A 16,448-nucleotide genomic window follows, 5' to 3' on the forward strand; every position below is an offset into this window, starting at 1 on the left:
AAAAAAGGAAAAAAGATAGTAATAGCTGCTGTCTTCAATATTAATATCATAGTTGAAAGCAATGACATGTCCAAATTCACTGACTTAATAAAAAACTTTGGCTTCAGAATAAAACTTCATGCAACCCACTAGAACAAATGCACAGTCACCTACCTGTATTGATAATATTCTAACAAGATGTTTATAAATTTTGCATGGATTTAAGAATCTCTAACCACTCTGCATTATTCATTGAACTACCAAAAATTAAGAAAGAAATTTCGTGTAACAAAAGTCATATGAAAAAGAAGTTCAATGAAAAAAAATCAGTTACATTTAGAAATAAGATAAGAGATGTAGAATGGCCTTACAGCAGCTGTATTTTGAGTAATAGTAACTTTAACAATTTTTATGTAGCTTTTTTGAAGTATTTAATGAAACTTTTCTACTTAGCAACACATGCAACAAGATAACTAATAAACCTAAATGGATAATCGAGGGTATAAAAATTTCTAGTACCGGAAAGAGGAAACTCCACAATGAACTGAAATATAATAAAAACAGGCAGTTTACTGAGTATGTGCATCATTATAAAGCTATATTTTTTTTAAAAAATATTGTGAAAGCATCCAAACAAATGGCAAACAAGAAGTTCATTGTACAACATAAAAGTAAAACAAAAGCAGTGTGGTCTGTTGGCAAATCAAATCAGAGTTAGGTGTTAGGGTTAGTAGTAGTGAATTATCTATGATTAAAGTAGATAATAGCTTTATTGTAAACCCAGCTCAAGTATCAGAGTGTTTAAATGAATTCTTCATAGTAAAGGATGTGGAAAATCTTATTTTATCATTAAAAAATAAAAACTGTGCTGGGTGGAGTGGGATACCCACTAAAGTTATTAAAACAGTGTATGGCATAATAGCACCTCCCCTAACTAAAATATTCAACCAGTCAGTTGAACAGGGATGCTTTCCCGATGTTTCAAAGTATTCCGAAGTCAGACTTCTGTTCAAGAAAGGGTCAATGGAAGACTGGGAAAAAACTATTGGCCTATTTATGTTCCTCCAGTCATGCCAAAAGTATTAGAGAAAGTAGCTGGAAACCAGATCAAAAACTTTATTGTAAAAAATGATATAATTATAAGTAATCCATTTGGATTTTAACCAGGAAAAACACTCTGGATGCAGTGAATAACTTTATTGAAAAGATAGGCAAATCATTGTATCAGAGGAGTAAAGTTGCACGTTTCTTCTGTGATCTCACAAAAGCATTTGACTCCATGAACCATGACTTGCTTATCTACAAATTAGACAGATATGGAATTAAGCACAATGCTTTAAATTGGCTAACATTATACTTACACAACATAAAACAAAGGGTAACTATCGACTCAGATACAGTGAATTATTATTCTAAATGGAGTACAATATCACAAGGTGTACCTTAAGGCTCCATTTTGGGGCCAATCCTGTTCCTGTTTTGTGTAAATGACTTACCCGTAAATATGAATTGGCCATCAACTCTGTTTGCAGGTGATACTTCTGTTTTAACTTAAGATGATGATGCAGAAAAAATTCTGAGCTCCATCATAAGCACACTGGATACCTTAGAAAACTGGTTCCAGTCAAATGGGTTGAAACTGGACATTGAAAAAATGCATATGGTACATTTCAAAATGTGTGCAACTTAAAATACAACATGACAATCAACCTATGAAAGAAGTTGACAAGATCAAATTCGTGGGACTAAATGTGGACAAGAGCTTAAGCTGGAATACACATATTGACTTACTATCCAATAAACTAAGCAGTTTTGCAGCAAATTCCAGTGACTTGAGTACATGCAAAATTGATTGTCATAGTTATTTTGAATCTTTCATTAGATATGGGATAATTTTTTGAGGAAGTTCAAGTAGTGTATCTCGAATACTGAAACTAAAAAAGAAAATTGTCTGGTACCTGTGTACTGCACAGCAAGCAGTCTCGTCACCCGTTATTTTGGAAACTACAAACAATGTGTATCGTCCTTTCTTTGTTAAATGTTAAGTTCTAATTACTTTTATTATAAAATAACAATATTTTGACAGTCTTGATGTGACAACTATTTTAACAATCCCATCTAAATTTGCTTACATCACAGTGTTTTGCAAATCTAATCTCCTTACTACACATTTGTGATCTTTAGTTGAATTTCATATTCAGAAAAAAGATTTTAATCAAGTAATATATTATAAGCTGTCTAGAATGGATAAATTTTGCCTTCCATCTTCTAGTGAAGAAAATTGCTCAGCATAAGAATGAAAATTGCGTGTGACTGTATTACAATCTGTTTATGGCAGATGTATTTTACCTTCCATCTTCTGGCTAAGAAAATTTGCTCAGTATAAGAATTAAAACCAAATGTGATTTTGTCAGGAGGTAGGAGGAGATAATGTGCTTCCCAAAATACCATGGACACCCTGCTAATTTACAGTTGGTAACATGAGACTATTGTATTGGAGGCTATTGTATTGTATGCAGCAATGCAAATGACATTCTCTGTAGAACAACCCCAAGAAATATGCAGACATTTGGAACAATCTCTCTCTTAAGCCTTCTTTAACCTGGAAAATAATTTGGTTCAGTCTCAAAACCTGCTCTGTGGGCAGCACTGAATTAAGATTCTTTATATGCCTTAGTTTCAGTTATTTCATGGACATGACTGGATGCTGTTGTATTCACATAATGTCTCTGAATATTTTCCAAGCCCCCCAAAACAGCAGTGATGCAAGAGACTGTAAACCACTACAGAAATGCATAAGCTGATGTTTTCAACAACCTATCACAGTATATTAATTTCATATAGACGATGTGGTGAAATTCAAGAGTGAACTAAAGACATTTCTGTTGGGCAGCTCCTTCTGTTCCATTGAAGAATATCTTCAAAGTAACCCTTGAATGTTAATGGCTCTGAGCACTATGGGACTCAACTGCTGAGATCATTAGTCCCCTAGAACTTAGAACTAGTTAAATCTAACTAACCTAAGGACATCACAAATATCCATGCCCGAGGCAGGATTCGAACCTGCAACCGTAGCGGTCTTGCGGTTCAAGACTACAGCGCCTTTAACCGCACGGCCACTTCGGCCGGCTGAATGTTAATGTTTTAGATTATTTTATAATTAGCATTATCACTGTAACACAACAATATTCTCTAATGTTAATTCATTATAAACATTATATTGTAACACATTTAAAATAAAATAAATTAAAGGTGAATCTTTGATGTCTTTCAACATCCCAGAGACAGTTCTTTATGGTTTCCATGGACTATGACTGATGCAATGTAATGATATGAGTCCACTATTAACTACCTGCACCAGAGATAAGCTTTCCAGCACTGACGCTTATTTTCCTACTTGACTGCATCATATGCATCTGAAATATAGCATATGAGTGGATAGGTTAGTTTTCATACCTAGGTTGTATCATTTGTAAGCATGGGACCTATGAACCAGATGTGGAGAAAAGGATTTGTGCAGTTGATTCAGCCTTTAAAATACTTCCATTTAACATCTTTAGTAGGAGAGATGGACTATGCACTATAAAACATGGTGTGTAAGACATTATTAACAACTATAAAACTGAGACATCACAAGCTTGGGGCTCAAATATTTACAGTGAGCAGAAACTTAGGTTTCTTTTGAAAATCATGCAAAAGTATTAACCTCACCAGCATCCAGCTGCTACAAAGAGTGCATGTTGACAGTATTGGTGCCACTGTTGTCAGAAATCAGCTGAGATGATTGGGATATGTTTGCCACATGAATGATAACAGGCTTCCTCACCAGGTGCTTTACTTTGAAATGTGGTCTGGTTCAAGGTCTAGTTTATACATGAACTACAAGGTGCAGAAAGGATATTTGTAATAATACTGAAAGTTTTCAGTAGACACAAATATTTCGTAGATAGTTTGAAACACAAAGCTTGCACATGAAACTTTTCTGCAGATTTGCAATCATGTTTTGTCACAATACTGACAGGAAAAGTACTCTGACATGTGATGTGCCATCCCATCATTGTGCATTGTATGTATTATACATATGCCTTTTCTGCAAAGTGTGAGTTTTACAATTATAGAAAGTTTAAAAAATTAATGAAATAAACAATAAACTGTCAGAAAAAGCTTTTATAATAGTATTTCACATGACTGTATTAGGAAGCAAACAAAATTAATAATAATCTTCAGAGAAACATATGACTAGAGTAGTTACCGCCAGTTTTTCTTCTCATTCATTGTCCTAGTTTCCAACATATGGTGTGGATATTTGAAAAGGGTCTCATAAAACTTTCTGTATCCTGAAGGAATATGTTGTGCATGTTTTTGCAGCTGCTTCACTTTTTTTTATCGTTTTTGGAGCACTACAAGTGATTAATGCTTCCTCATGAGGTAGACTCAGAGACATATTGTAGCACTTAAGAGAAAATGTGTGCTTGGCTAGTTCATCATTATACGTAAAAGCAACAATCGTCCCTTTTATATCTGATTTATATTTGATACACTTCAGCTTAGAAAACTGTAAAGTAATTTTATTTTCCTTAGGAATACCTCTTCCTGCTTTCTCATCTCATAGACACAACATTTTATAGTGCCTGGGCCATCATTTCTTGAAAGTTAGGATATCATCTGAATTGTCCACATACTCTTCTCAGCACTGTTACATTATGAATGGAGAGTCTGCTATGCAGTTGAACTACAAGATGCAGAAAGGACATCTTCACTTTGCAGAAAGGAAACAACTGTGCTGGATGTACCCATTCTGCATCTTTCAAGATAATCAGCAGCCAGCAAAATCATGTTCCAGTGGGTATATGTGAGACCTTTCTCCACAGTGCTTAGAGTTACACTCCAGCTATCAATTTGTGCAAAAAAATAAAACTTCACGCAGTTTTTTCGAAACTTTCCCAAATTTCTCCACCCTTTAACGTGTTTTGGAGGCAACACAACCACCTAACCTTTGTGCACATCGTTGTTTACCAACCTAAGTTCACGACAGGATCAACATAGCTCAGCTTTAACCAACACTTTTTCGACTTTTTTCACACTAGATCTCCAGTTGCTTTCTAGTTCACCTTTATCTCTCCCCATATATTTTTATTTTCATTTTCATTTCAGCCTCATGTTACATTTTCCACCTTCTAATACCATGTCACCCTCACGACATCCCCACAATGACCCCATTAAGTTTTATTTACGTTCCCTCCGCTAACATGCCTTCGCCCTAGCCAGATTACGCTCCCATATTTTATTTACTCAGGCTTGTCTGACATTTGTCATTACCCCCAAAGGCCTCACACTTAAAGTCCCCATCTCTGGCTGTAAACCTTCTTTCCATCAGTCCCTATACCAGTTCCAAACTGAACAATCCATAGCCCTCACCCACCTAATCCTTCACCTACACATCAACTCAGCCAATGAACACACCTGTCAGCTCCTATCCCTAATAAAAGTCCTCAATCTTTCCTCTCCCACATCCACACCAGCTGTTCAGAGCATCCTTCTACAGGCAAACTGCAAATTAGGACAGCATGCCACCCTCCACCTCAAAAAACTATCCAAACTCCTGGTTTCCCACCTCTGGAAAGGCAACTCACTCACCCTCCATACCCTTTCCAACGAACCTGAACCTCCTCTCATTGCACACAGACCCAGTCTGTCCCATCTACTCAATCTCCCACTTCCAGCTCCACTCCCCCCAAAACCTCAAAATTCTAATCAATGCAATCTGGAACCACATCACCCCAATTCAGTAGTTAACCTTTGCTCCAAACCTCTCTCCCAATCCAAAACCTCTGTCCTATCCAAAGGCCTCACCTTCAGCCCTACTCCCAGATTCAACCAAATGGCCCTCGTCAAAGATTTACTGTCCTACACTCGTACTCTCTGCTGGAAATATCACTTTGCCACAAATAAAAATAATCCTAATCCTACTCCTAATGATACAGCTCCCCAAGACACTATCCAAACTGAACCCTGCCTGGAACAGTTCCGTCCTCCGTCACAGTGGGACCCACCTCCTCTTCCTCAAAATCGTCCTCTCCAAACCTTCCAGGAATTTCTCACTTCCAGCCTTACCTCTCAATCCTTCTTGAAAAACCTTAATCCTACTCCCAGCATCACCACAGTTGAAGCCCAGGCTATCCGTGATCTAAAGGCTGACCGATCCATCGTTATTCTTCCGGCTGACAAGGGTTCCACGACCGTGGTACTTGATCGTCGGGAGTATGTGGCTGAGGGACTGCGTCAGCTTTCAGACAACACTACATACAAAGTTTGCCAAGTTAATCCCATTCCTGATGTCCAGGCAGAGCTTCAAGGAATCCTCAGAACCTTAGGCCCCCTACAAAACCTTTCACCTGACTCCATCAACCTCCTGACTCCACCGACACCCCACACCCCTACCTCCTACCTACTTCCTAAAATTCACAAACCCAATCATCTGGCCGCCCCATTGTAGCTTATTACCAAGCCCCCACAGAACATATCTCTGCCTACGTAGATCAACACTTTCAACCCATTACATGCAGTCTCCCATTCTTCATCAAAGCCACCAACTACTTTCTCAAATGCCTGGAATCCTTACCCAATCTGTTACCCCTGGAAACTATCCTTGTAACCATTGATGCCGCTTCCTAATACACAAATATCCCGCATGTCCAGGGCCTCACTGCGATGGAGCACTTCCTTTCACGCCGATCACCTGCTACCCTACCTAAAACCTCTTTCCTCATTACCTTAGCCAGCTTCATCCTAACCCACAACTTCTTCACTTTTGAAGGCCAGACATACCAACAATTGAAGGGAACAGCCATGGGTACCAGGATGGCCCCCTCGTACGCCAACCTATTTATGGGTTGCTTAGAGGAAGCCTCCTTGGTTACCCAAGCCTGCCAACCCAAAGTTTGGTACAGATTTATTGATGACATCTTTATGATCTGGACTCACAGTGCAGAACTCCAGAATTTCCTCTCCAACCTCAACTCCTTTGGTTCCGTCAGATTCACCTGGTCCTACTCCAAATCCGATGCCACTTTCCTTGACGTTGACCTCCATCTGTCCAGTGGCCAGCTTCACACATCCGTCCACATCAAACCCACCAACAAGCAACAGTACCTCCATTTTGACAGCTGCCACCCATTCCATATCAAACGGTCACTTCCCTACAGCTTAGGTCTTCATGGCAAACGAATCTGCTCCAGTCCTAAATCCCTGAACCATTACACCAATAACCTGAAAACAGCTTTTGCATCCCGCAACTACCCTCCCAACCTGGTACAGAAACAAACAGCTAGAGCCACTTCCTCATCCCCTCAAACCCAGAACCTCCCACAGAAGAACCCCAAAAGTGCCCTACTTGTGACAGGATACTTTCCGGGACTGGACCAGACTTTGAATGTGGCTCTCCAGCAGGGATACGACTTCCTTAAATCCTGCCCTGAAATGAGATCCATCCTTCATTAAATCCTCTCCACTCCACCAAGAGTGTCTTTCCGCCGTCCACCTAACAACCTTCATAACCTCTTGGTTCATCCCTATGAAATCCCCAAACCACATTCCCTACCCTCTGGCTCCTACCCTTGTAACCGCCCCCGGTGTAAGACTTGTCCCATGCACCCTCCCACCACCACCTACTCCAGTCCTGTAACCCGGAAGTTGTACGCGATCAAAGGCAGAGCCACGTGTGAAAGCACCCACGTGATCTACCAACTGACATGTCTACACTGTGAAGCGTTCTATGTGGTAATGACCAGCAACAAACTGTCCATTCACATGAACGGACACAGGCAGACAGTGTTTGTTGGTAATGAGGATCACCCTGTGGCTAAACATGCCTTGGTGCACGGCCAGCACATCTTGGCACAGTGTTACACCGTCCGGGTTATCTGGATACTTCCCACTGACAACAACCTATCAGAACTCCAGAGATGGGAACTTGCTCTTCAATATATCCTCTCTTCCCATTATCCACCTGGCCTCAACCTCCGCTAATTTCAAGTTGCCGCGCCTCATACATCACTTGTCACTCAACAACATCTTTGCCTCTGTACTTCCGCCTCGACTGACATCTCTGCCCAAACTCTTTGCCCTTACAATGTCTGCTTGTGTCTGTATATGTGCAGATGGATTTTGTGTGTGTGTGTGTGTGTGTGTGTGTGTGTGTGTGTGTGTGTGTATACCTGTCCCTTTTTCCACCTAAGGTAAGTCTTTCTGCTCCCGGGATTGGAATGACTCCTTCCCCTCTCCTTTAAAACCCACATCCTTTTGTCTTTCCTACTCCTTCCCTCTTTCCTGATGAAGCTTCCTGCGAAAGCTTGAAATTTGTGTGTGTGTTTGTGTGTTTTTTATTGTCTCCTATCAACATACCAACGCTTTCATTTGGTAAGTTACAGCATCTTTATTTTTAGATATATAAATGTTTGTTAGATATTCCCTTTCTGCCCACATTTAATGGCAATGAATAGTATCAGTTGTGAGAGGAACGTAAAAAATATTGTACAGAAGTACCACACATGAAAAAGACAAACAATGAATATGAAATAGGATAACCAATAAACATGAAAGCTTTGCCAGCTTCTGTAATACACACACACACACACACACACACAGTGCCATTTCTGCTCATCATATAGTGTTGCAGGTAAATTCTGTGAATTTCCAGAACAAGACTATGATAAATTTTAATGTTTTCCCACTACAAATTTAGTGTTACAAGGTGTACAACTTTGCTTCCGCTGTTTTTTTTTCTGATAGGTGGCAACAACAGTAAGTAGCGATCAAAATAAACAGACCGCAGATATCAGGCAGTTAGCTTGGACCTCGATTAACGTAACCTCATTCAAACATTAGTTGATTTGTGTCTGCATCATAAAGTTGTTCTTGATTGAAAATGTCAGTTTACGAGCCTAATTCTTGTCATTTGCGGGGGATGTTACTGTTTTGTTTCAATATGAAGAAAACAGTGGCTGAGTCTCATTGAATGCTCTCAAGTACATATGGTAAGGACACTATTAGTGAAAGAACGTGTTGGGAGTGGTTTCAACACTTCAAGAATGGTGCTTTTAATGTCGTAGATTGGCATAGTGGTGGAAGAGAGAATGTTTTCAAAGATGCAGAATTGGAGACACTGCTGAGTGAAGACTTGCGTGAAACTCAAGAAGAATTGGCATGATCAGTGGGAGTGATGATGATGATGATGTTTGGTTTGTGGGGCGCTCAGCTGCGTGGTTATCAGCGCCCGTACAATTACCCAATTTTTGCTCAGTCCAATTTCGCCACTTTCCTGGATGATGATGAAATGATGAGGACAACACAAACACCCAGTCATCTCGAGGCAGGTGAAAATCCCTGACCCCGCCGGGAATCGAACCCGGGACCCCGTGCTCGGGAAGCGAGAACGCTACCGCGAGACCACGAGCGGCGGACGATCAGTGGGAGTGACACAGCAAGCCATTTCAGAAAGTCTCAAGGCTATGGACGTGGTTCAGAAAGAAGGAACTTGGCTCCTGTTTGAGCTGAAACCAAGAGACGTTGAACGGCGTTTGTGTGTTTGTGAACAGTTGCAAAAACGGAAGGGATTTCTGTGTCGCATTGTGATCAGGGACAAAAAATGGGTTCATTATGATAACACTAAATTCAAAAAATCATGGGGATATCCTGACCATGCTTCCACATTGACAGCCAAACCAAATATTCATGGCTCCAAGATCACGCTCTGCATTTGGTGGGACCAGCTCGGCATCGTGTACTATGAGGTGTTGAAACCAAGTGAAACAATCACAGGTAGTTGTTATTGAATGCAGTTAATGTGTTTGAGCAGAGCACTGAAAGACAAACAGCTGAAATACAGTGAGAGACATGATAAAGTGATTTTGCAGCATGGCAATGCTCGACCATACATTGCAAAAGAGGTCAAAACGTACTTGGAAACATTAAAATGGGAAGTCCTTCCCCACCCACTGTATTCTCCAGGCATTGCTCCCTCTGACTATCACCTGTTTAGATCAATGGCGCATGGCCTGGCTGACCAACACTTCTGATCTCATGTAGAAGCTACAAATTGGATCGATTCGTGGATCACTTCAAAAGATGAACAATTTTTTTGAGACGGGATTCATACACTGCCCAAAAGATGGGAGAAAGTAGTGGCCGGCGATGGAAAATACTTTGAATGATACACGTGTAACCAATTTGTTTCATTAAAGCCTCAAATGTTGGGGAAAAAACGGTGGAATCAAAGTTGTACACCTTGTAAAATTGCACATTTTCTTCTCTATCACAATCATCTGTTCCTTTTTACCCAATAAATAATTGCCCAAGGAAGATATGTATTCTTGATGCCAAAACATGAAAATTTTTGCACTGATGTGTTATTGTTTGTACTGTCATAAAGCTATATCAGGTTACCAAAAATATCCGTAATATGCCTTTACAGTTTAGTTCACTTACAACTACTTTGTAAGAATGGAAGTAGCTGTTTCTGTAGGTGACATTTCTACAGTGGCTATGACTGGTTTACACTCATAAAATATAAAGGAAAAACGTATGCCTTCAGCCACACTTATTAAAAGCATATCTTACAAAACTTCCACACTTAAAAAGGTGGCGAAAAATATTTTCATAACTAAAGGTTAATGTTTTTCCTATATATCCTGTAGGAACTGAAATAAATCAATAATTCCACATAGCTCTAGTACATCAACAAACAATTTTTGTCTAGGCTATCACAATACTGATATCTTGATGCATTCATGCCTGCTGATTTATAGTTATATATGTTGCTGCTTTTTCCTGTAAAAGCCTTTTAAATTCCTACTGGTGGGTATGCATTGATTTTAATGTGCTCACATTTATTGCAGATGAAAAGAGCCGTGACACTGAGGCAGAAGCTGACATTCCTCAGGTGTCGAGAGATCTGGAAGATGACAAAGAAAGCGACAGCAGTTCATCTACAGAACTATGTGATGAACCTGATAGGCTGAGTGACTTTGATTCAGAGGAAGCAACCAGTCTCAGTGAAGCGTCATCCTATGTGTCTGGTCATTCTCTTTCTGTGCCACTTCCATGCAAGAAAGATGGATCAACGAGGAGCCCCAAGAGTATGCAGTCACCACTGAGTGAGAAAACCCCATCCCCTATCAGCACACAGAAAAACCTCATATCTCCTGTGGAAGAAGAAATTGTGCCAGAAATTCCAGAAGAGGTTGTAAGTGTCTTTCCGATGGAGGAACTGAAAATCCAAGCAGAACAGCAAGAGTTGGAGAATGGTGGTGTGATACACACAAAAACTGAGAGTCAGCTGACAGTATCAACAGAAACTGGACACCTGCAGAGTGTACTTCCAGTTGCTACTGATGGAGATGACTTAATGGTAAAGGTAACGGTGCAGGATAGTGTTAAAAGTGAAAAATCAGTCACCATAAATGGAAGCAACAAGTATTTTCACAGTTTAGAGACTGTTACATTTTTAGAAAGGAACTTAATAAATTCAGACATATTAAAAGTACCTGAGTCAGAAAGTGATCAAACAATAATTTCACAAGACATCAAGGAAAACTTCCAAGATACCTCTAATGTTGAAATCCTTCCAAGTGTCATTCAGATTTCACACGAGGCATCTGAAAACCAAGAACTGGATATTTCATCTTCAAGGATGCATAGTATTAAGGAGTCAGAGCCATATGTAATGACAGCCACAGGCGACAATATTTTTTCATCTGTGATATTGGAAACAAAAAAGACTGAAAATTTAAGTACAGACAAGGAACAAATCTTTCCAGAAACTAGTACAGTTCCTTCTATTGTTACGCAATCCATAGATAAAGACATTATTTCTTCAAAAGATACCTCAGCAAGTGATTCTAAATATATTCTTGAACCTAGTGAAAAAGAAAGAAGTGTTGATTATGAAGACATGTCAGTCATTCTGGAGTTCAATCAGAGACTTCACGGGCTGCATGACAAAGCATTAAGCAAAGCTCCAGGGACTGAAGGTGATAGTGATTACCTGCAAATGTCTGAACTTCTGGAGATAGACCACAAGATGCACTCAGGGCGTCGTAACAGTGAACGAGCATTAAAAATCATACAAGAAAACTCTGAAATTCTTCAGAGAATACTGCAGTGTCAAATGAGACGTGCAAGTAAGTTTTCAGAAGAAGGTTCAAATGGTACAAATGGTGTGTCAGAAGATGACTCAGATTCTGTGAAGGCACCATCAGTGCCATCATCAACAAGTACTGAAAATGTACCATTTTTTCTAAGTGCCGAGTGTAAAAAGCTGAGTGAAAGTATACTGTCAAAAACTATAGTGAATGACTCATTTCAGGAACATCATACCTTAACAGATGAGCACAAAGTTCCAATTCCTGTAACTGTTTCTGCAGTGTCTAAAACTGAATCTCAACCTGTAGATGTCATGACTAGTTTCCAAAATTATAAACAAACCAAACAAAGCTCAGTGCATTTCATCTCGTCTGTCCCGATTAGTGCCTCTTACAGTTCTGACAGCACAGTTAATCCAACTGCTCTTGATGACATAAATTCCAAGATTTTCCCACAAAATACTGAGGCAACAACATTTGACAAGGAAACAGGGAGAGAAAAAAGTTTTTCATTTTCTTTCCCTTCTTCTATACTTGCCTCTGATGAAATACCCACATCTCAAAAAGAAGATAAACCATTCTACACTGGTGAGGAGAACAGTACCATGTCTGTGAGTTTTCCTGACACAACTTCAAAAGCAATTGACAGTTCAACAGATTTCAAAGTAAAGTCATCCACTGTGGAGAGTGAAGATCATTCCAGTTTTTGGGGGCTGTGGAACATTTCCTCTACAAGTGATGAGAGTTCCATTGACAGCCAAAAACTAATTAAATCGTGTGCTTCACACATGCTTAAAGATGATCATTCAAGTTCAGAACGTAGTTTTAGACCTATAATTGTTCATTCTTCATCTCTCGATAAAACAGGATTTCGTGATGAAAAGCTGCCTCGGCCTTTGTCAGAGGGTGATTCCCAAGATCCCCATTACAGCAATATAGGGAGGAAATATGTTCCGACAATATCCGCAGTAGACTGCCCTGTTGAAGAGCCTACACAGGTGTCAACATCTGAAGCTTTACCAAGAAAACACTTTGAACAGTTTTCATATACACGACATTTTGCTGTGAAAGAAACCCCTGTAACAGCCTCATTTAGTCCTAAAAATTCAGTTCTAGATCTGAAGCATCCTGTGCAAGTATCAGACATGCACTCCAGTTTCTCATCACAGCAAGAAAGTAGAAGCATGTCCAGCTGCATCACTGAGAAACATCAGCAACCTCTTGAATCAACCCAAAGAAAACTTGCTTCCATAGAGTCGGAGTTAGAATTTCAGCCAGTATTAACACATTCACTGTCAGAAACCAGGGAAGATGAAACTTCACACAGAAGTGGGAAAGAAAGTCGACCATTGTCTCCTACTGTTACAGAGATGCTAAATCGATCATCGTCATCAGGGTCACTACAAGGTAGTCGATCCAAACTTAAGAAAGATTTTGTTTCACCACCTCCATCCCCTTTCCGCAGGTACACATCACCTGTTAGGAAAACTTCAAGTCTTGAGCGTCCAGTGTCTTTACATTTCTCTAAGGGAAGTTCATCTTTTGATTCTTCTGAAGACGGTAAAATGAGATACAAAACTTCACCTTTGTACAAATCTTTCAGTATGCTTTCTGTAAATGAAGCAGGTGAAATACAGCACACACAATATGACAGTGCACCAAGGCATAGGAAAAAAGACCCCTTGAGAAGACGAACGTCAACAGATCTGTCTATTTCTTTTTCATCTACTAAAAGTAAGTCCCCAAAAGCCACTTCTCCAGTATTCTCTCCATCAAAACTTAAGGAGACAGGTGTTTCTTTCCCTCCAATTAAGTCCTTACACCAGGCTGACAGTCCTACAAAATCAGCAAAGTTCAGCCCATTTCCAACAAGAGCAGGTTCATGGCAGCCAAAAGAGCTTGGAATAAAACTGGGCCTATACTCTTCAACTGAGTCATCTGGAAGATCCTCCAACAAGAAGTTGTAAAATAAACCATAACAGAATATGTCTAAAATGCTGTGATGACTGACTTAGAGCACTAGTATTTTGCATGCATGACAGGAACAATTTCAGCCCGGATGGTATGAGACAAGTATGCACATGCGAAGCTTTAGGATAACTAGGTCTGGTGCTAACAGCCCAGTAGTGTGAGTGCATGCAGTCTTGAACGCAAACAATAACTAGTATTGTGTTCCACTGTGCTTTAACACAGACTAGAGCTGCTGAACTTATTTTTAAATAATTTTATAAATCATAGTTACAGCCCTGTTGTTGCTGACATTGATACAATGCCTAGTTTATATAAATATGTAAAAGTTGTTGAATTATTTAGACTGGAAAATAGGAGAATATTTGAGTATCACTGTCAGGTTCCGTGCAGTGTGTGCCTTATTTCTCAAAGAAAAACATAAATTTGGATTCTACAAATAATTTTGCACGTATCAGTATGTAACTTAAACAATTTTTGTTGATTTCTAACCAAATTCATAATGCGATTTATAAATGACACACAGTATGAATAAGGCACATGATATCCATTTGCCTGGCAGTGGAATTGCACTGAACTGATCGAAAAGTTATTTTTCATTGAAAAGCTAAAAAAGTTACACTATTTAACAGTTTTTCTCTACAATACACAACAATATATAAAAATCATGTCTTATTTCTGATGTATGTTATATGTAAATGGACGTAATTATACAAAAATTGTTATTGCATTGCAAATAAATTGTTTATACTGTAAAGACACCTGTGCTCACAGTAAAGTTAACTTGGTAACCAGACTACCAATAACATATTTTTCATTTCAATGTGAATCATCTTGGCACAGTTACATATGTGATGTTATCGAGGCAGTTCCATCTTATTAAAGCCATATGTAAATTTGCAATATTTCTGAATCAATTTTTGTGACTATTTTAATATAATTTAGTGCCCTGAGTATTTAAATATACATATCCTGTGAAAAAAGTGTATACATATATATTACTATACCCCTGATTTTAAGTTTATTAGTGCCACATTTGTAATTTTGTCTATATTTTCTGTAATAAATATGGTAAACATACCCGAAATATTGCTGTGATTTGCATAAATTATTTGTTCAGTTGATTATTTTAGGACACATGGCTTACTAGAAACAGGTCTATCCTGAGCTGTATTGACCAATAATCTCAGACAGGCCACATAAATGATATGTGAGCAGTCTGATAGGTAGACTGACCGCATTTTCCCAGTATGCTGCCAATGAATCAAACTCTTGTCACTTGCCTGAACTATGACCGAGTGTGTGTCATCTTCCAATGACATATCCTTACAAATTGTTATTCCTGGGTATGTGCTTAGATTGACTGATTCTAATTAGGAATAGGATACTACTCTTTTTTTATTTTGAGAAATGCATAATTTTACATTCCTGCACATCTTCAGCAACTTTAATATTTACACCACTCTGAAATCTTGTCATGATCTCTCTGAATATTTCTGCAGCTTTTTTCAGACAGTACTCCATTACGAATGACTGTACCATCTGCAAATGTCCGAGGTTGCTATTAATATTGCCAGCAAGGTCATTAACGTACAACATGAACAACAAGGATTCCAACATACTTTCTGGGACATGCCTAAAGTTGATTCTACTTCTGTAGAGGACTCTCCATCCAAAATATCAAGCTGAGTGCTGCCTCCCAAGAAATCCTCAATCCAGTCACAGAATTTTGTTTCATACCCAATGAAATCATAATGTTTTAATAAACGTTGATTTGGTACCAAGTCAAATGGTATTTGGAAGTCAAGGGATTCTGGATCTATTTGATTTCCTTGATCCATGCTTTTAGGATGTTACGTGAGAAAAGTGCACGTTGGGCATCATATGATTGGTATTTTTGGACTCGATACTGGTTGGCATAGAGGAGGTCATTCTATTCGAGATACCTTATGTTTGATCTCAGACTATGTTCTATGATTCTATAACAGATGGATGTAAAGGAGATGGAGTAGTAGCTTTGTGGATCATATCTGTTACCCTTTCTTACAGATGGATGTGATCTGTCCTTTTTTCCAATTACTGAGCACTGTTTTTGTTAAAAGAATGTGTGGTATTTTAACATGAGAGCTAATGCAGCTCGAAATTCTGTATAGATTCTGACAGGGGTCCCACTGGTCCTTATATCTCACATATCATGTAAGCTACATTTTCAGTTCCACATTCCACATTTTTTTAATCCCCCTGTAGCAGCAAACACCAAATGGAGATCTATGCCGCATCATATTGAGATGTTCTAAATGTGCTCCACACCAAAATAAGCTGTAGGAGTACCTAGTAAAACTGTGGATTTCCTTTTCAACA

At 39.0% G+C, this 16,448-nt stretch overlaps 1 protein-coding gene across 1 annotated transcript in view; it reads left to right on the plus strand.

Moving 5' to 3' along the window:
* Positions 1-15,165, plus strand: part of LOC126167178 (uncharacterized) — a 746,688-nt gene extending 731,523 nt beyond the window's left edge. The window contains exon 11 of the mRNA XM_049920457.1: positions 10,875-15,165. Coding sequence (XP_049776414.1) covers positions 10,875-14,086 — 3,212 coding nt within the window. The 3' untranslated portion in view covers positions 14,087-15,165. The remainder of the gene's footprint in view (positions 1-10,874) is intronic.
* The last annotated feature ends 1,283 nt before the right edge of the window (positions 15,166-16,448 follow it).

Source organism: Schistocerca cancellata, chromosome 1 (genome assembly GCF_023864275.1).
Source record: "Schistocerca cancellata isolate TAMUIC-IGC-003103 chromosome 1, iqSchCanc2.1, whole genome shotgun sequence".
Classification (NCBI taxonomy): Eukaryota; Metazoa; Arthropoda; class Insecta; order Orthoptera; family Acrididae; genus Schistocerca; species Schistocerca cancellata.